At 44.4% G+C, this 21,819-nt stretch overlaps 1 protein-coding gene across 1 annotated transcript; it reads left to right on the top strand.

Annotated features, from left to right (window-relative positions):
- Positions 1-20,975: 20,975 nt before the first annotated feature.
- Positions 20,976-21,416, top strand: LOC125360614 (prothymosin alpha-like). Its single transcript, XM_048358655.1, has one exon. The coding sequence runs from the start codon at positions 21,009-21,011 to the stop codon at positions 21,414-21,416; it is 408 nt and encodes a 135-aa protein (XP_048214612.1). The 5' UTR covers positions 20,976-21,008.
- Positions 21,417-21,819: the final 403 nt, after the last annotated feature.

The raw sequence follows: 21,819 nt of genomic DNA, 5'->3' as shown, positions 1-21,819 counted from the left end.
ATTGCTGTTGCAATTCAGCTTCATTTTAATGCGTGTGCCAAGTCAGTAGGTCAAGAATGTGTTCTGAAACCCAACCTTTTATAGCCTAATTGCATGGAGTCTAATGCAAGGCAGACTAAACCACTGCCTACTTCTTTCTTCCTGGGAGGCTCAGCCTACAGTTGGCGTGCTCACAGCGCCCTCTGCTGTCCAGGAGCATCAGAGCTGTAGGTCTAACCATCAGCCCTGCAAACCCAGCATCCAAACACCAGAATTCACTTACCACACATCTTAGGTTAGACCTGTCTTCAAAGTGGAGAGGACACAGTCCAGAAGCTGTCCTGGTGGAAGGACCAGTCTCTAGGTGAACTGCCAGCAGCCCATGCAGAGCAGACCAGGATCCCATAGAATTGAAGAAACCTAGTTACTGTTGATAGGCATCCCTTCCTTCCCTAAGTATGCATTCACTTAAAAATAAAAGGATGCTTTGTATTTATAAACTGATTTAACAAATTGAAACTCCTTTGTACAACTACTGAAAGGAAATTTAAAAAAAAAAACAAGTAAACAACAACAAAAACTGCTCCCTAGCTAGCCAGTGGTGGTTCACACCTGTAATCCTAGCTACTCAGGAGGCTGAGATCTGAAGAATGCAGTTCGAGGCCAGCTCCAGCAGATAAATACCAGTGACTCTTATCTCCAATTAACCAGCAAAATGCAGAAAATGGAGGTGTAGCTCAATGATAGAGTTCCAACCTTGATCAAAATAGCTTGAAATCATCTCTGGAAACAAAAGTTTTAAAGTGGGGGAGAGTTGCACAGAGGATCAAAAAGGGAAGTGGCATTCCTTTGTAAATGCTCCATTATGCTGTGAGACACAGTGTGAGCTGACAGTGTGGGGCCGGCCAGTGAGCTGGAGAATGACCCCAGAAGGCTTGCCCGACACCCTATCTTGTGTATTGCAGATTTATGAACCTTCATTGGAGGGGGAGATGGCTGTGAGGGGAACCTGCGTAAGACCAGAGTTTGGAGGTACAAGAGAGGGGGGGTTCTGGATCCCCAGCTATAAGTGGAACTTATGCCCCATGAGCTGCAGAAAATGCCACTTCGTGATGCTTCCTGGACAACATGGCTGATGACCCTGAGGGAAGATGCACCCATCCTCTCATGTCAAGAAAATGCCACCCTGATTCACACCAGGGCTGAGCTGCGCAGGAAGACTGGCCTGTCCCCTTCCTGGCTTGCCGGATTTAGCAGACACACGAGACCTCCACTTCAGTGATGGTGGTGTAGTTGTGGGTTTCGGGAGGCTGCCAGTGGGAGCCAGGGTTGTGGGCTCTTTATCCTCTTCAGTCCTGGCGTCACAAACAAGGGCGGGGCACCGAAGACCAGGCTGTGGGATCCAGGCATGCATCTCTGGCACTGGACAGAGCAGGGGAAAGGCCTCCACGGAGGGTGAGGAGGCCATCAGGGAAGGCAAGAGCTGTGTGGAATGAAGTCTTTGGTACCTCAAGTAGATAATACACGAGTGGCATATATGCAAATACCAAATCTGATATATTCATGAGGTTCTGAGATCCAACACTACAAAAAGGTAATACATTTAAAAATCTGTGTCAAAAATAATGTTAGGGGGACTGGGAATACGACTTAGTGGTAGAGTGCTTGTTTTGCAGGCATGAAGCCCTGGGTTCCATTCCACAGCACCACATAAACAGAAAAAGCTGGAAGTGACACTGTGGCTCAAGAGGTAGAGTGCTAGCCTTGAGCAAAAGAAGTCAGGGACAGTGCTCAGGCCCTGAGTCCAATCCCCAGGACTGGCAAAAAAAAAAAAAAAATGAGAGAGAGAAAAATAATTTAGGTAGCTTTGATCATTTTGTGAATTTTGTATTGGACTACTTTAATGTATCATAAATGTACAAGAGTCGTGAAATCATATATATGTATATAGGCACATAACTATGATATATATGATGTATTGATGTATATATATGACATGTATGTATATCATATATCAAAAAATCACATATACATATATATGATTTGATTTGTAATTTGAGGCTGAATGACCGTATGTTGTGATAAAAATATCAAACTGTGAAATGAGGTATACAACTTGTAGGTGAAGATGGGAGGAAAAAACTGGGAGAGAGTGAGGAAAGGGGTAACATTGTCCAAAAAGGAAATGCGGTCTTTACCTGACTTAGGTAACTGTAATGCCTCTGTACATCACCTTCATAATAATAATAAGACAATTAAATAAAAAAAATTAAAATCTGTCAGATGCTGGTGGTTCACACCTGTCACCTAGCTACTCAAGAGGCTGAGATCTGAGCATCAGGGTTCAAAGTCAGCCTGGGCATAAAAGTCTCAGTGAGGTTCTTATCACCAGTCAACCACTCAGGAACCAGAAGTGTGCTATGCCTTGAAGTGGTAAGAGTGCTAGCCTTGAGCAAAACAGCTCAGAGACAGTGCCCAACCCTTGAGTTTGAGTTCCACAACTGACAATACACAAACAAACTAATAAATAAATGTAGCACTGTGGTACATTTCATGTAAAATCTTGTGCTTTCTGATATTTTGCTAACCTTTACTTTGAAAGTCTATTTTGAATGAGCATTCCAATCAATATAAGTTAGATGAAAAAATCAGATATCTTTATTCCCATAGGACAGTAAAATACAATATAACTAGTACAATGATAGGTATGTGTGGGACAGAATTTAAGGGAGCCAGAAAGCCGGGAAGGAAAATGATTTGCCCACAGGATGAATGAGTGAATGAAGACTGCCTTTGCTGAGTTCTTAAACCTCCCAACCACCCTCCCAGGCCTCCAGGGAAACAATTCCCAAGGTTTGTCACAGTCAGATCTTCAGCAGAGCTCCATCAGTGGGTGGAGATGAAAGATCACTGCAGAAGAAATGAGAAATCATCAGAAATGCATCCTGGGACAGTACTAGGAAAGCCGGAAGGACTTTTGCGGGCAGAAGGGTGTAGTATGGGGGAAGGAGGTAACACCTCATGGGAGCAGGCTTAATCTGCAACACCAGATTATCACCCACCTGCAGGCCAGAGGTGTCCCTGGACTGCCAGACTCTCCTTTCTCGGGAGGCATATGCAAATTTGCCTTCAAAGGAAAATGGTCACTGCCCAGGGAGGCTCCTTCTCAGTCCAGGTGTCAAATCTGTCAGTGATGGGGTGGCTCCTAACTTGTGCTTTTTATTGACTGTGTTCCGATCTCCACCTGGCGCAACAGGTCCAAACCTATGTCAAGGTCGTTGTTCTTAGTTAGCATCAGGCCTCCTGCCTGCAGGCTTTGTCCCTGCCAATGTCTAATGTCATGAATGTCTCTGTATGGCTTCAAGCTGCCTCCAGATTCTCCCTGGGATGCTCTGGAGGCCGCAGCGGCCCCTGTCGGCAATAAGCGGGAAGGCCCTACCTGCCCCATCCTGGAAATCTGGAAGCACTTTGAAGGCTTCCATTTGATTATTTTTGATACAGGGAACAGAGCCACAATGCTAATCAGGAGCACCACCGCCTAGCTACAGCTTCAGCCCCATCTGATTGAGAATTGTTCTTTAAATTTGAATATGCGGGCTGGGAATGTGGCTTAGTGGCAGAGTGCTTGCCTAGCATGCATGAAGCACTAGATACAATTACTCAGTACCCCAGAGTGCTAGCCTTGAGCAAAAGAAATTCAGGGACAGTGCCCAGGCCCCAGAGTTCAAGCCTCTGGACTGGCAAAAAAATTTTTTTTGATTTGTGTTGCAAAAAAGTCACTTTATATTCCCTTTTCCTTAGAACATTTTCAATTACAGATTTTTTTCATTTCCTGTTTTTCTGCTCTAATTTTCTATGAGCCACCCTAGACTTCTTCACATGATGTTTATATTCTTCCCTGGTCTTTGTTCATTGAGTTGTACTATAGTATTGATATTTGGCTCTTCTATTTTATTTTATTATTCACTATCCCAAGCCTTTTCAGCTCTGAATTTCCACCAAAAAGTGGATAAACTATGTGACTAAGACAACTTGATTGAGAGAAAGTAATGTATTTCTCCCCATATCTGCATAAAGAGCACCCTGGTTCAACTTTCTTTTTCTACTATACCTTTCTTTTTCTACTATAAAACACTGTACCCTTTTGCAGCACCTATGAGAATAGTTCTTTTGTATCTAATTATCTGTTTCCTTTCCACCAGAACTTCATAATCTAAATTACCTTCACCAGAATTGCACTCCTTTCTCTTACAGCTTTGGAATCAAGATACTCAGCTTACGTTTCATTCCATTTAAAAACCACATGAGACTCTTCCTGGATCTCTGGGGTCACATTGATCTGATTTCATCTGCATGTGTCACCTCATAGTTTATGATAATCAGAAAGAGGACCACATAAGTGTGTCCCTTCTTAAAAGAGTGGGACAATAATTTTCCTGAGCTGAAATTAACATCTCTTCAGTAGAAAGACATTTTTAAATACCACTGTGGAATGCAAAAGGGAAGACAAGATTTTAAAAATATGGATTGTCTCTTGAAATTCAAATGGTAATGTATGGACAGATGGAGAGCCAAGGGCATCATCAGTTAGAGAAGAATTATTCAAAACCACGGCAGTGCAAGGGTCTCCTGCTCCCAACTGCAGCTTTTCCATGTTGGAGATTAGAACAATGAACAATCTTTCCAGACTATTGTATTTTGATGTCTCTAATTAAGGGTTAGTGAAAGGTCCTATTTCATTGCACACCCAATTTTTCAAATCTTTCTGAATTTCTCCAAATCTGTATTACTACGTATGCTAATTAAACCTTAGCCAATTTAAACAATACACACACTCCTAAGCTTTATATATGCCACTACTCAGGGTAAAAAATAAAATAAATAATAATAAATAATGATAAAATAAAAGACCTTATAAACTGAAATGTAAAGACAAAATGTACATAGTGCTCATGCCTGTAATCCTAGCTACTCAGGAGGTTGAGATCTCAGGATCACAATTCAAAGCCAGCCAAGGCAGGAAAGTCCATGTGATTTTTATTTCCAGTTAATCAGCAAAAATCTGGAAATGGAGGTATGGTTTAAGTTGTAGAGCACCAGCCTTGAGCAGCCTTGAACAGTACCTAGGCCCTACGTTCAAGCCCTAGAATCTACACACACACACACACACACACACACACACACACACACACACACACGCACACACAGAGTGAACATGTTTGTGGATTCATGGTTACAGGAAGTCTTCAGAATAGGCACCAAATACATAGATCTCCTTAAATGCCACAGTCATATTTCTGGTGATACCAGGGCTTATTGTTTGTTATTTGTTTATCTTTGTAGTGCTAGGGTCTGAATCCAGGAACTTGTGCCTCCATGCATGTATATAGGCTCAGATGTGTTCTAAGAAGTGAAGATAAGCACCCAACATGATAGAATTTTTGCTTAATAATAAAAGGAATAGAGGCAAGGCACCAGTGGCCCATGCCTGTAATCCTAGCTACTCAGGAGGCTGAGGTCTGAGGATTGTGGTTTGAAGCCAGCCTGAGCAGAAAAGTTCATGAGACTCGTATTGCCACTTTGCCACCAGAAAACTGGAAATCTGGAAGTGGAGCTGTGGCTCAAAGTGTTAGAGTGCAAGCCTTGAGGGAAAAAGCTCAGGGACAATTCTCAGGCCGAGTTCAAGCCCCACAACTGACAAAAAAAAAGAAAAAGAAAGGAAGGAAGGAAGGAAGGAAGGAAGGAAGGAAGGAAGGAAGGAAGAAAGAAAGAAAGGGAAGGGGTGACACTGTCCATAAAGGAATGTACTGTTTACCTGACTTAACTGTAACCCCTCTGTATATCACCCTTATAACAATAAAAAATTTAAGTAATCAAAGTAATGGGGCTGGTTGTCATATTGGTATATCAAGCAAATTGATCTATCTCTCATGGCCCTCCCTCTCCCTTCTTCCATCCCACAGGTGTACCTTGTGCTTCTGCGTTATTGATTTCACTGCTTGCATTTATCCAGACTTGGCATGCCTTCAAACCTGTCCTCAAATTATTTCATCCTCAGTCTTCCCACCTGGCTTACATACCACCACCAAATACCTACTGGCTTAGCACTGTCTGCCACCAAGACGTTCACCACAAAACGCTGACTAAATAAATGAAATGTCTCATGAGAAGCTTATCATCATTGTCCTAATCAAATTTCTGTTGATCAAAACATCGAGATAAAAAGATGATGGGTTCCTAGCACTGATAATAAAATGACAAGGGGAAAAAAGTAAAAGCTATTGTTATTTGCAAACATTCTGAGTGTCTTGGAACAGATAGAGAATCTCCCAAGAAAGCATGCCTACAGCCAGGTGCCAGTGGCTCAGACCTGTAACCCTAAACTACTCAGGTGGCTGAGATCTGGGGATCCTAGTTAGAAGCCATCCTGGGCATGAAAGTCTGTGAGGTTCCAATTAACTAGCAAAAAGCTAGAAGTGGAGCTGTTGCTCACGTGGTAGAGCACTAGCTTTGAGTATAAAAGCTAAGGAAGAGTGCTAGGCTCTGAGTTCAGGTCCCAGCATGCATGCAAACTCACTCTCTCTCTCTCTCTCTCTCTTTCTCTCTCTCATCCAGGGAAGACAAAGAGAGGTGCTCACACATTAAAAACAAATTCTACAGGGGCTGGGAATATGGCCTAGTGGTAGAGTGCTCGCCTCCTATACATGAAGCCCTAGGTTTGATTCCCCAGCACCACATATATATATATATAAAACGGCCAGAAGTGGCGCTGTGGCTCAAGTGGCAGAGTGCTAGCCTTGAGCAAAAAGAACCCAGGGACAGTACCCAGGCCCTGAGTTCAAGCCCCAGGATGGCAAAAAAAAAAAAAAAAGAATTGCACAAAAACAAATTCTATAAACTCTACCCTAATATTTTAATGCTTTCTAATAGGATATTTCATATAACCCTTCTCAAATTCATAAAAGGCAGATTGTAGAATATCTTGCTTTGGGGAAAGCAGCCCACAGGAGTAGCAAGGCTGGAGCACAGAGGCAATGGACGGGTCCTCACTGGTCACTCTTCTGTCCCTAAGGCAATGACACACTTCAGGCCTGTGCATGGCTGATGCATTTCCTCTTTGTTTTTTCTGACTCTTGAGAAGAGTCAGCTTTGTCAGTTGGCTGGCAGCTAGGCTTGTCAAATGAAGCAATTTCATTCTGAGTTCATCCCAATTGTAGGATGCATAGTCATCGTTGGTCATGGAGAACCACTGTAAATTCAAGACGCCATTGGAACTGAAGTGGTGTAGCTGTGCTGCACAATAGCTACCTGGGAGGCTGTTCCTGTCTTTGGAGGAAGAAAGCCCCCGGGGTGTGTGTGTGTGTGTGTGTGTGTGTGTGAAGAAACCCTCCTTTCCGGGAGTTAGCGAGCCACAGGCAGTGTGAGGGCCCACAAGGGGTCCTGAAAATACCACGACTTGCCTTGGATATGCTGAAGAGATGGCCACATCGTTTTGCCCTCTGATACAGAGGCCAACCTCTTCCTCCAGGGAGGGACCCATGAGTCCCCTCAACTCACTCCTAGGCATCTCTCACATGACTCTTCCCATCTTCCGGGGATGCTGTGAAAGCCCACGGAAATCCACATCCCCTTGAATCCTGAGGCTGATGCAACACAACAGTTATAAAAACTTCTTGATCCTATAAAACCAATCAAAGCTTCAATGACCCTTGCAGATCTGAAGAGTTTTGCTTGATTTTTCCTTCTAAAGAATAGTGTGTGTGTGTGTGGTGTGTGTGTGTGTGTGTGTGTGTGTGTGTGTACTGAGGCTTGAACTTAAGGCCTGAGCTCTCACTTATCATTTTTGCTTAAGGCTGGCAATCTAATACTTGAGCCACTTCAAACAATTTTTTCTCCTTATTAATTGGAGATAAGAGTCTCTAGAGGCTGGGCACTGGTAGCTCACCCCTGTAGTTCTAGTGAGATAGGAGGCTAAGACCTGAGGATCGTGGTTTGAAGCCAACCTGTGCAGAAATGTCTGTGAGATTTTTATCTCCAATTAACTACCCCAAAAAGCCTAAAGTGGAACCGTGATTTAAATGGTAGAGCACTAACCTTGAACAAAAAAGCTACGGGCCTGAGTTTAAGCCCCAATATCAATACATGCACACACACACACACACACACACACACACACACACACACACACACAGCTTCAGGTAGTAGATCGGCTTTCTGACCTTAGTCCATTTCTGAAGCTATGTCGTTGTCCTCTCCAGGGGTACCCTGGCTGGAAATCTGTGGTTGTGGTGATGGTCACTCAATAGGTGGCACTCTTTGCCAGAGCACTGTCATCCTTCATCCCGCAGTTGTCACCACTTATAAATCACTAGACTGTAGCCAGGGGAGGAGCAGACTCACAGTGACAGTGCAGTCACTCTGGCTGTTCTGTAACCTTCCTCCCATCTCTCGGACCACTGGGTCTCCTCCTGCTGAGTTCTTACTGCACTCAGAACTTCAGCCAATGCTCAACTGCCAGGAACAGTGGAAGCCATTGTTGCCTCTTTTCCTGGGATGAGTAGGAATTGCACGGGAGACCTTCGTGCTACTCTTCTGTGCTTCAAGCCAAATTTGGATACTGTTTTCATCCATCTACTCACTCACTTTTACTGTATGGGTGAAGATAGGAGAGATGTAGAGCAATGGGAATGGCAACAAAGCTTGGGGCAGCTATTTATTCACTCAACAAACTCTTAATCTCTGGATGCCTTAACTGCCTTTCCTGTTAAGAGGGGATACAAACAACACAGCTCAGAGGATTATTTCAAGGATGAAATGAACTATTGTTTATAAAGTATAGTAACATTAAATAAGAATTGATTAAAGAGGGCTGGGAATGTGGCTTAGTGGTAGAGTGCTTCCCTAACATACACGAAGCCCTGGGTTCGGTTCCTCAGTACCACATAAACAGGAAAAGCCGGAAGTGGTGCTGTGGCTCAAGAGCTAGAGTGCTAGCCTTGCGCAAAAAGAAGCCAGGAACAGTGCTCAGGCCCTGATTCCTAGGAATGAATGGCAAAAAATAAATAAATAAATAAATAAATAGATTAAATAGCTGGGTGCTGATAGTTTATGCCTGTAGTCCTAGCTACTCAGGAAGCTTAGATATAAGGATCATAGTTCTAAGCCAACCCAGCCAGGAAAGTCTGTGAGACTCATCTATCAAGGAGCCAAAAATGGAGCTTTTGCTCAAGTAGTAGAGCACCCATCTTGAGTAAAAAAAGATGATAAGGGAGAATACCTGGGCCCCAGTGCCGCCATACACACAAGAAAATGATTAGATAAATACTGTCTGATATTTTGTGAATGCCTTACTAGACTTTCTTATAAACCTAGTAGTAAGCTAAAAAGGAATGTATTTGTCTATTTCCTCCCATTTTAACATGCCCAAAATAAAAACGAGATACTATAATTTGGAAATATGTCTTCTCCCTTTGTGATATATCAAATAGTTATTCCTTGTCAGATTGATGGTATGTTGGATTTAGTGAAATATTGCAATTATTATTATTATTTTGAGCTAAAATCTTGCTATGTAATCCATGCTGGCTTTAAATTCTCAGTCCTCTTGCATTGGCCTCCTGAGTGAGTGCTATGATTACAGAAGGCACCACTGCACCCTGAGAAATATTACAATGATAAAATCTCTCCCTGTGGCTGTCCTAGTGGCAAGAGTGCTTGCCTTGTATACATGAAGTCCTGGGTTCAATTCCCCAGCACCACATATATAGAAAATGGCCAGAAGTGGTGCTGTGGCTCAAGTGCCAGAGTGCTAGCCTTGAGCAAAAAGAAGCCAGGACAGTGCTCAGGCCCTGAGTCCAAGGCCCAGGACTGGCAAAAAAAAACAAAAACAAAAACAAAAACTCTCCCTTTTTATGGTCCCTTTCTCTGATGTTCTACACATACTTAAAAATGATCCTATCCAAAAAGAAGTAAGGGAGCTGGGAATGTAGCTTAATGGTAGAGTGCTTGCCTTGGATTCAGGAAGCCCAGCGTTCAATTCCTCAGCACCACATATATAGAAAAAGGCAGAAGTGGTGCTGTAGCTTAAGTGGTAGAGTGCTAGCCTTGAGCAAAAGAAGCTCAGCGACAGTGCCTAGGCCTTTGCCGGGCTTCGCTCTACCCCCCTTGAACGTGGGGGGAGGGTCCTGGGCTTCTCTGCCTCTTCCATGTGTGGTCCTCTCGTTCTCTCATGTCCCCTGGCCAGTAAGGATTAATTGTGGGAGCGGAGACCACGGGTAGCCTCAGGTGAAGCGTACTCTCGAGACCCCCATGCCCACCAAGGAAAGACACGAGTGTGTGGGTGTCCCGGAGAAAGCCTCACGGGCATTCTGGTTTATTCATGGGAGGGGCCAACAGTTTATACCCCCAGGGGCGCGTGCAGGAGAGGGGCTACTGGATTTTAACGATTGGCTAAAGGACTGTCTGTCAGGTGATGTTACGGAACTTCCTCTATGGGCGGAGACCATAGCCCCCCAAGGACCGGGTTTCCGCCATTACACACGTGGCCGAGCTGAGGGTGGGGGGGGGCTGCTTTGCTTCTGTTCTGGTTGAAGCCGAAAGGTGGGGGGACAGGCTAGCTGGGCCGTCCCCTCTTAAAGGCACAGCTGTCCCCAACAGGCCTTGAGTTCAAGACCCTGAACTGGCAAAACCAAAACAAAAAGAAGTGAGGTAGGAAGAAATCATTTGTGCCCCACTGGAGCATGGCCTGGAATGGCCTAAGAGAACCCCTAGGTAGGAAGAGCGAGCCCCCAGGAGAACAGATCTAATTTATCTTCACTCTCACCTCCCCCAGGTCTGGCATGCACACACACAAAAAGCCTCCAGAATAGGAAGGTGTGGAGAAGGAATAAGCTGTCTTGAAGCTTGGGTTTAATCTTATTATGGTGTTCTAGAAAAGTCTAAATTGAGGGCTCCGTGGCCTTTCCAGAAAGTGTCTTTTCAAGTTCTGGACTGAGTCACCATTGGAGGGGCTGAGGCTGGTAGCACAGGCCTGGCCAAGTCATTGCCCTCATAAGATCTCAGAGCAAAGAGTCTTTCAGGTTCCATGTGGTCATCAGCCCACAGAGAGCTCTAGGTAGAATGCTCCATTTCAGTACTCCTGATTCTCTATGTTTTCAGATTCTTCTGTGGAGTTGATCTACCTTACGCCAACCCACCTCCTTCCCTCTAAAGTTCCCTGAGCTTCCTTCACTAGGCTACTATGCTTGACCAGGCTCAGAGTACTAATTGGAAACTTCAGGATGAAAGACTATTTATGTCCTTTTACTCCTAAGGAATCCAGCATTTGTTTAGGATACATCCAACTCCCCTCAATCCATTCATTTAAGTGTCCCCTTCTAGTCTCCATTAATTCTGAAATAGTCTCACAGAGTTCTGCTTATCCCAAATCTTCTAATCTTAGTTTCTTTTAACTATTCCTTCACTGAAAGCTTCTTATGTTCTTCTATATGCTATGAACAAAGATTAAAAAGACTAGTCCTTGTCCTAGGAATGCAGCTATTGAATTAATTTTACTGGTTCATTCGCATGAGAACCAGAACCAGAGACCTCCACTCATGTTTTCCTTCCTTCCTTCCTTCCTTCCTTCCTTCCTTCCTTCCTTCCTTCCTTCCTTCCTTCCTTCCTTCCGTCTTTCCTCCCTCCCTCCCTCCCTCTCTCCCTCCCTCCTTCCTTCTTTCTTTTCTCTCTTTCCTTGTTTCTTTCTCCCCCCGCCCCTTTCTTTTGTGCTGACTCTGGGACTTCAACTCAGTGTCTTGAACAGCCATTTTTGTTTTCTCTCAAGGCTGGCACTCTACCACCTGAGCCACAGCTCTACTTCTACCTTTTTGATGGTTGAAAATGAGTCTCAGAGTCTCCTCCTGGTTCCCCCTCCCGCCCTGAGTCTAACTCCAAACCATAATTCTCAGATCTCAGCCTTCTAAGTAGTTTGCATTGCAGATATGAGCTATCAGCACCTGGCTTCTACTTGTGTTTTCTTCTACTTATGTTTGCAAATCAAGCAAGTGAGGCAGTATTGCCTCTGACAACTTTCTCAAGAGAAATGGCAAAGCCTAGATGCTTCTAGACCCACTAAGTAGTAAACTTGATGGTGAGGCCCGCTCTTGACTAGTGTGCCTCCAGCTTCTTACCCTATGCTTACTCTCTCTCAAGTTTCAATCTGATATTACTAGTTACAGATTCTGGTCTGCCCTTCACTTTCAATGAAGGCTTTAAGACCCTCACTTGTACACATTCATTATCCAGGGCAAGAACAGCTTCATCTCCTCCAGTATATTTTCTTTCTTAGCTATGTGTGGTTGGGACTGGGCCAGTCCATCAATAAAAACTTGGTAGCCAGGTACCAGTGGCTCACGCCCATAATCCTAGCTACTCAGGAGGTTGAGATCTGAGGATCACAGTTTGAAGCCAGCCTGAGCAGGAAAGTCCATGAGACTTCTATTTCCAATCAACCACCTAAAATCCGGAAGTGGAGTTGTGGCTCAAAGTTGTAGCATGCTAGCCCTGCGTTCAAATCCCATGACTGACAAAAAAAATGAAGAACTTGCTGAGCAGCACTGTGCTAAACTCTGGGAAATCACTTTGAGTTCAACTTGTTAGTTAGATGAGAAAACAGTACACTCATAATTCTTCCAACAAAGCCAGGTGCTCGTGGTTCATGCCTGTAATCCTAGCTACTTAGGAGGCTGAACTCGGAGGATCATGGTTCAAAGCCAGCTTGGGTAGGAAAATCCTTGAGACTCTTGGTAAGGTCCACCCTGGGGAGGGATCCATGCAGATTCCCGCTACCTGTTTAAGTTTGTGCCCAGTATTTGAGTTACCTAGGTAACTGGCACACCTGAAGGCAGTTATCTCCTCCTTCTCTGAGGTCTCATCCAATCCACCTGGCTAGATTCCTCACCTTTCCCTATATAATCTGACTCATCATGGTCTCTGGCTCTCTTTCCTTTTCTCTCTTGCTCTCTTTTTGTCTTTTTCTCCCTTCTGTCTCCCCACACCTCCATCTTGTACATGTGGGCCAGCAGTTTGCTTCCCCCCCAACACACCAAATAAACTCCTTTCTTCCTGAACCATGTGGTGGGCTTCCTTTCCTTTCTGGTGAACCTTACACTCTTATCTCCAATAAGCCACTCAAAAAAAAAGCCAGAAATGGTGCTGTGGTTTAAGTGGTAGAGTGCTAGCCTTGAGTACAAAGAAGCTCAAGTACAGAGTCTAGGCTCAGAGTTTAAGCCCCACAACTGACCAAAAAGAAAAAAGAGAGAGAAAAACGAAATAATAATAACAGGGCTAGGAATGTGGCTTAGTGGTAGAGTGCTTGCCTAGCATGCATGAAGTCCTGGGTTCAATTCCTCAGCACCACATACACAGAAAAAGCCAGAAGTGGCGCTGTGGCTTAAGTGGTAGAGCTAGCCTTGAGCAAAAAGAAGCCAGGGACAGTGCTTGGGCCCTGAGTCAAAGCCCCAGGACTGGCCAAAAAAAAAAAAAAAAAAAAAAAAGGAAGAAAGAATAACAGCAATGAATCACACCTTACAGCTACTCAGGGGCTGAAACCTGAGGATGGTGGTTCAAAGCCAGCCTGGGTGGAAAAGTCTGTGGGACTCTTAAGTAGGAGAAAACTAGAAATGGAGGTGTCATCTTGAGAAAAAAAGAAAATTAAAAAATATAGAATGTGTTCATATTTTTAACAGAGTGGCAGAGTAAGTAGGCAGTCATAGTCATATTTGTTTTTCTATTTTTAATGGTTATATTTTTACACTTGGGATTCTGTCCAAGCCCATAGTCTGGGTGGGAGCTCCTTTGGGTGCTTGGACAGGAGGCTCACAGCTCCGGGTGGAGGGGAACTTGTGAAACCTCAGACAAAGACCCAGGCAGGCTGTGTGCACCTCCTCACCCCCAGGTGTCTGTTGAGTCATGGCTGGCCGGCCCTGAGTCCCTGGGGTGGAGGAGGCAGTTCTTGAAAGAATCGCTAGTCTACACTGGCAAAAGCTGCCCAATCTAGAGGCTTCAGGAAGAAGGTTGACTTTTCTAGAATTCAGCCAAGTTCTCTGGGGGAGTAAAGAATATCATGATTAAAAAAAACAACAAAAACCTCTTAGTCATTCCTTAGTGTTTGGATTGTGGGGGGAAGAAAGCCACAGGATAGGAGCCATGTGGGCTATTGTGTCTTACGGGGGACAGCTAGGGCACTGTGGATTTTTAAGGTAGAAGTAAGTGCTATCATCTAGCCTGCCTGCTGCCCTACCTCCTTTCTTCCTGCAGGAGTGCTAGATTTATGGTTCCTAAGAACTAGGCCAGTCTTGGCTCAGTTTACCTCAGCAAAGCCTGGCTTTCCTCATGGTGGGGAGAGAAGTGCCTCCCAGTTCTCAGCACTGGACCGCAGGATGAAGTAACTCACCTCCTTAGAACTAGAAAAAAAACTAGAAGCAAAGGTCAATTGTTTTCCTCAACTTCTTTGATTCAGCTAAGACAACTGCTTCAGACTCTCCCATCCCAGTGTTGATAGCAGGCAGAGCTCACCAATGAAGACGATGACTCCCAATGGGGTCAATTATTTCTCATACAGGACACTAGAAGAGAATCTGATGAGGGAAGAGTCCATTTTTTGTGAACACTCTTCCTTTTCTACTCCACCCCACCCCACCGTGCTCCTCATTCCCAGCCTCTCTCTCGTCCCCACCCTAGCCTGACTCCCAGAACCCAAACCTTCAAGATAACATACCTTCAAATCACAGAGATGAAACCAGATAACAGGCTGAGCGTCATAAAATGTGAGTGCTACTTTCAAGCGTGGAGAAAGATCTAGTGGGTCACTTCATTTTAGGGAGAGGCAGTAGAGGTCAGACACTCCTATGGGGGTGTTAAATTTTTAATAGACAACAAAGAATTTGATGGGAGTGGAACTGGGGGTTGGAGGTTTCTCAACTGGAGAAGGTTGGGGTGGGAGTCTTCCCTTCTCCCCATCTCCACCCCACCCCCAGCTGAGATCTTATCTGGAGAGGTACTGGGGCCCGTTGGACATGGAATCCTCCAGGATTTTATCTGTCTTTCCACCCTCCTTTAATACACACGGCATTGCTTTCAAGTGGAAACAATAAGATAATCCAGTTTAAAAAAAAAAGAGCTGTAATTCTTCTGTCCAATCTCACCACCACTACCTCCAACCTAGAAAAACAACCCTGGAATTTCCAATACTTTGTTCAAGTGTGGTTTGCTTTATCATCTTTTCTCCCATGCTTCTGGGCCACTTTGGGGGCTGACAAACAATGACCATGGCTTCCATGCTGGCTTCTATGGGCTTACCCTTCCAGGCCTCTGAAGACATAATCATGGCTTCTTGCAGGCTGATGGATCACACTTGTCTTAATACTATTGGATAAATGGATAGATTTAGACATCAAGCAAGCCTAAGTCTCTTATTGATTCATAGTGAAAGCCCTCTGAACAAAAATCGGCAATTGAAATGTATGTTCATCCATATTTGGAAAACAAAACACCACCATCTCCATCTACCAGAAACCAAAACATTTCCCACTTATGCAGCAAATTTACTCATCAAGTATCTCAGGGCTATACTGAGCCCAGGCTCAGAAACCTGCTTCTTCAAAGCTGTCTCATCTCCATTTTGGCCACCCTAAGACCATCTCACCTTCTGTTTCTCTCACATCTGAGTGATACACAGAACATGTCACTTATTCCTCCACAGGCCAATCCATAGAAAACCATACATTCCACCTTTTCAGAAAGAAAAATAATGGTGAAACTAGTCTCTTTCTCTCCTGAAAACCTGGCACCTAAGGTTTGCCTACATATTTGGGGAACAAAACAAGAAAGCAACCATTACACAGCAGGGAAAAGATGGCTAAGTACTTGGCCAACTGACCCCCAGGTGTCCCAGGAACCAGCCACCTACTCACTTTGTCACCACTCTGTTTTGACCATGTATCCTCCCTAGCTATTGCAAACTAATTTACTGAAAAGTTCCCAGTGTGGATAAGCAGTAGCCAATGTTGAAATCATCTCCTCTGCTAGCACTGGCTGAAGTGAGACCAAGTGAAGCCAGTCACTTGTGAGGTAAGATTCAGGGAGTACCTAAAGACCCCCTGCTCAAAAGTAAAGTCCTGAACTGTTGGTGACTAATTTATTCTTTTATGCACTCAGGACAGCCTAGAGAACCCCTCCCCCAGTCAAATTAAAATGGTGTCTGACCTCAGGTTGATCAAGACATAGCCCCCAAATTCTAAAACAAATATAACCAAACACAAGCAAAAGGGAGCATTCTAGCATGGCAGGAGGACCTCTGTTTTGTATGTATGTATGTATGTATGTATGTATGTATGTATGTATGTATGTATGTATGTATTGCCAGTCCTGTGGTACTGTCCCAGAGTCTTCTTTGCTCAAGCCAGCTAGCTTTGAACCATGATCCTCAGATCTGTCTCCTGAGTAGGTAGGATTATGAGCCTAAGCCAACAGCACCCAGTCCCTTAGCTTTTTTGCACAAAGCTGGTACTCTATCACTTTAGCCACAATTATACTTCTGGCTCTTTGATAGTTAATTGGAGATAAGAGTCTCCTGGACTTTTCCTGATCAGGCTGACTTAGAACCATAATCCTTAGATCTCAGCCTCCTGAGTAGCTAGGTTTACAGCAGCCTCTGGCTAGGGCCTCTATTTTGGAGCAGGGGAGTTGAGTTGATACCTGACCTTCCAATTCTAACAGATGACCTTCCTCTTTACCTGTTCCAACCTGGTTCTCGAATGTCTAAAAGCAATGAGGAGAGTTGGGGGTATAACTCAGAGGTAGAATGCTCTCTGAGCATATGTCAGGCCCTCGCTTCAGTCCCCAGCATGGCAGAATAAATAAGTAAGACTAAAAACCATGAGCTGGGCACTGACTGGTGGCCCATGCCTGTAATCTTAGTTACTCAGGAAGCTAAGATGATAGGCCCTTTTCACTAGCAGAAAAGTTTGTGAGACTCTTATTGCCTATAAACTATTAAGAAAAGGCTGGATGTGCTGCTGTGGCTTAAATGGTAGAGTGGTAGCCTTGAGCAAGAAGCTCCAGGAACAGCAACCAGGCTCTGAGTTCAAGCCCCAGATCTGGCAAAAAAAGAAAATACAATGCATGATGATAGCACTAGGTTAATCCCCTTGTGAAAATTTAGAAAATACCTAGCATGCTGGGAAAGGTTTTAAAAGAGTTTCGTAGGAAGATGACAAAGTATTCTGGAACTACAACATTCTGGAGTAACAGAACATTCTATCTACAGGCACCAGGAAGATTTGAGGAGCATCTGACTGAGTCTTCAAGGACAAGAAGAAATTGGGAACAAGCAGAAATGATGGAGTAAGGGCTGGGATGCCGGTCAAGTGGTAGAGTTCCTGCCTTGCAAGGAAAAGGTTCTGAGTTCAAAAGAGATGAGAATCATATCAGGTGATGTGATTCCACTAAACTTAGAGTCTTGAAGGTAAAGAACTTACCAGAGTGGACTCAAACCCATTTTGACAGTCTTTGATACTCTTTCTTTTTGGTGGCAGCAGTAGAGCTTGAATAAAGGGCTTTGGGCTTCTGTTTGGCTTTTTTGTTCAAGGCAGGCTCTCTACCACATCAGCTACAGTTCCACTTCCAGCTCTTTGCTGGTTAGTTGGAGATAGGAGTCTCATGGACTTCCCTGTCTGGGTTGGCTTTGATTTGTGATTCTCTGATCCCAGCCCCTTGAGTAACTATGATTACAGGCATGAGCCACTGGCACCTGGCTTTCAACAGTCTTTAGAGAATGAAAACTCAGCCTAAAAAGGAAATTTTTATTTTCTTCACTCATGTATCTCCAGTGTTTCATACTGTGCCCGGTATAGTAATAGACAAGAAAGCATTTTGTTCCTTCATCACATACTTGTGGTTTATAGAGTACCGTGACCCAGCTTGCTGTGGGGACCTATTAACCAGAATGAGGGCCCTACATTCAAGAAGTGAAATTGTCTGGTAGGGAGTGCTACAACCTTCTAAGAGGTCTCCCCCCCATCCCCCCACCCCCGCCCCATTCCTTGAAGGCTTTGAAACAGAAAGACACCCAATCAGGAGTTTACATTGTTTTTGTTCTTGTTTTGTTTTTTGTTTTCTCTGTCTACTCTCTAAAGGCATTTGACATAGATTGAACCCACTTTTTGGTAAATCCCTTTGCATTTGTGAGATTAAGTTCCCAGTCATGGAAAAGGTGACTTTGAGAATCCAGTGTGACTAGTGGGTGCCTGGGGGAAAGCAGATGTTGAAAGGATAGGTGGGGTTCAGGAATGGAGGCGCCCAGAGACACGTAGGCTCTTACACAATCTGGCCTGGGGCTGATCCTGTGATTGGGTGTCTCAGCCAAGAATGTCCCCAGAATTCCAAGTCACTTTTAGACCAACTTTTCCAAGCCTATGTCTGTTGTCATTCAATAAAGTGGGATCAGTGCTGGAGGAGTAGGGGTTTATAAAGGTCACTCTGCCTTAGGGCTTGAGGGGAAGGGAAATGGGATCAGACCATTCTTAAGTGTTTTTTGTTTGGTGGGTTTTTTGTTTCATAGAGTCTGGCTAAGAAGCAGCCCATCCAGGCCTTAAATTTACAGTCCTCCTGCCTCAGCCTCCCAAATGTTTGGGATTACAAGCACTCACCCACCACTTTGCCCATTGGGATCTATTTTTGTTTTTGTTTTTGGTTAATGAAATATCAGAAAGAATAGGAAAGAATGACTATATCTAATAACACAGCAAGCACCCACTTGCCAGTCAAATATCCATTTATGTAAATGTTTTTAGAAGTGCTTTCACTGTAATTTATTTATTGCTTTGTAACCTTTCTTTCCTCCCTTCTTTCCTTCCTTCCTTCCTTCCTTCCTTCCTTCCTTCCTTCCTTCCTTCCTTCCTTCCCTCCCTCCCCCCTCTCTCTCCTCCCTCCCTCCCTCCCCCCTCCCTTTCTTCCTCCCTCCCTTCCTTCCTTCCTTCCTTCCTTCCTTCCTTCCTTCCTTCCTTCCTTCCTTCCTTTCTCTCTCTCTCTCTCTCTTTTGCCTTTTTTGTGTCCACTGGAGCTTGAACTCAGGGCTTGGAAGCTGTCCCTGAGCTTTTTCACTCAAGGCTAGTGCTCTACCACTTTGACCCACAGCACTACTTCTGGTTTTCTGGTGATTAATTGGAGATAAGAGTCTCTTGTACTTTCCTTCCCTGGCTGACTTTGAACCGTGATCCTCAGATCTCAGCCTGTAGAGTAGCTAGGATTACAGGTACCACACTAGAGCCACCAGTATCTAGTGCTTTTAACTTTTTTCTTTTGTCTGTCATGGGGCTTGAACTCAGGGCCTGAATGCTGTCCCGAGCTTTTTTGCTCAAGGCTAGTGCTCTACCACTTGAGCCAGAGCACTACTTCTGGTTTTCTGGTGGTTAATTGGAAATAAAATTCTCTTGGCCTTTCCTGCCTGGGCAGACTTTCAACTGCGATCCTCAGATCACAGCCTCTTGAGTGGCTAGGATTACAGGTACCCAGCTCTGCTTTTAACTTTTTAGGCACTAAATTATCATTAGCACTGAACAATAAATAAGGCCTATAAACTTAAAAGATAAGCCAAAAAAACCCTAAGGCGATATTCATTCTAGGTCTAAGCTACAGAGTAAGAGCCTTTCTCTGAAAAACAAAATGAAAAAGAGTGAATGTGTGAGCTGCACAGCAATGCTGGGAAGTGCGGAACAGGGACAGGGTCTTGTGCTCTGTGGTAGGAATGCCGAAGCGACTGGAGTTCCATGGATGTCAGCATCTTTCAGACTACATGATGAACAGCAAGGGAAGGACAGCTGCTAAATGCAGTGGGATTCATTATGGACAGGAAGGGGTCAGCGGTTCTAATGAAGTACAGCGAAACCTGTCATTCTTTCTTGGTGTTGTACAGTAATGGCACCATTCTCAAGCACCATGCTTGAGAACAGACTTTGAATATTTGAAGAATCCTGATTCAAATCCTTTCTGCTTCTTTTCAGCTATGTGACCTTAAGCAATGACCTTTTCTATTTACAAAGACATAAAACATAAGTCAAGTGCTCAGACCAGGCTTGGCATGTAGAAACTCCTCAGTAAAGAGTAGACCTTAAACCAGGTGTCAGTGACTCACACCTGTAATCCCAGCTACTCAGGAGGCTGAGATTCAGAGGATCATGATTTGAATGCAGCTTGGGCAGAAAAGTCTGTGAGACTCCATCTCTAAAATAAGTAGTAAAAAGCCAAGCTGGAGGCATTCAAGTTGAACACATTTGAGGCCCTAAATTCAAAAGCAAAACCCAACAACATCAAGAAAAAGGAAGGAAAGAAGGAGCCCTTAAACCAGGTGATACACATCTGTAATCACAGCACTTGGAACTGGAGGCAGTAGAGAGTTTCAGTCTATCTGGAGCACATATGGGGACCCTGTCTCAAAACAAGGGCCACATACACACAAAAGAGTTTCATCAGTAGGCTCATAATCTGGCAGACAGGGTTGCTGAGATACAGAAGTTCATTCATTTGTTCAACAACTAGTATTGGATGACAACTTGTCACATGTGCCATTTTAAGATCTTGTGTATCAATGGGTACAGTCAATCAAGATCCTGCTGCCCTGGAACTGCATTCTGGGATGTGGAGACAGACAGATGATAAGCAAGTAAACTACATGGCATCTGAATTGTGATGATGAGTTCTGCAAAAATACCTGAGTATATGACTCCCCAAGCCACATAATTGAATTGTGAACCCTAATATAATTGGAACCAACAGCTGCAAATAAATGCTGACCCTAGTTATAGACTTAGTTAGAAACTCAGGCTCCCACTGGCTGCTCTGAAAAGCTATCTTTGCATTGTTCCTGCATCCTGCTCGACACAGCCTCCTCCGCCGCTCCTGCCTCTTCAGCCAGGCCGACTCTGGCAGCTCCCTCGCCCCGAGTCCCCCAACTCTCGCTTTCTTTTCTTCCTTGCTGCACGGGATCACCCACCATGTCAGACGCGGCAGTGGACACCAGCTCCGAGATCACCACCAAGGACTTGAAGGAGAAGAAGGAAGTTGTGGAGGAGACAGAGAGTGGAAGAGACGCCCTTGCCAACGGGAGTGCTGCTAATGAGGAAAATGGGGAACAAGAGGCTGATGATGATGTAGATGAAGAAGAAGAAGGTGGGGAGGAAGAGGAGGAGGAGGAAGGTGATGGTGAGGAGGAGGATGGAGATGAAGATGATGAGGCCGATGCAGCTACAGGCAAACGGGAAGCTGAAGATGATGATGATGATGATGATGTTTATACCAAGAAGCAGAAGACTGATGAGGATGACCAGACAGCAAAAAATGAAAAGTTAACCAAAAAAGGCTGCGTGACCTGTTCACCCTCCACTTCCCGTCTCAGAATCTAAACGTGGTCACCTTCGGGTAGAGAGGCCCGCTGCCCTCTGCGGGCAGCATCACCAAGCTTTCCACCACCCCACCAAAACCACAACGAGAATTTGCAACAGGGGAGGAAAATACCAAAACGTCCAAGGCCCTGCTTTTTTTCTTTTTCTTTTTTGGCTTAGAATGTCTTTTTTATTTTTTTTCAAATTTTTATTATCAAACTGATGTACAGAGAGGTTACAGTTTCATACCTTAGGCATTGGATACATTTCTTGTACTGTTTGTTACCTTGTCCCTCATGCCCCCCTCCCTCCCCCCCTTTCCCTCCCCCCCCAGGTGTTCAGTTCACTTACACCAAACAGTTTTGCAAGTATTGCTTTTGTAGTTGTTTCTCTTTTTTTACCCTGTGTCTCTCAAATTTGGTAT

This window comes from Perognathus longimembris, chromosome 12 (assembly GCF_023159225.1).
Source record: "Perognathus longimembris pacificus isolate PPM17 chromosome 12, ASM2315922v1, whole genome shotgun sequence".
Classification (NCBI taxonomy): Eukaryota; Metazoa; Chordata; class Mammalia; order Rodentia; family Heteromyidae; genus Perognathus; species Perognathus longimembris.
The sequence above is the reverse complement of the archived record's forward strand: the minus strand, read 5'-3'. Positions and strand labels throughout refer to the sequence as shown.

What these genes read in the sequence shown, in the direction of transcription:
- LOC125360614 (XM_048358655.1), top strand. Translation starts at nt 21,009, where the DNA reads ATGTCAGACGCGGCAGTGGACACCAGCTCCGAGATCACCACCAAGGAC.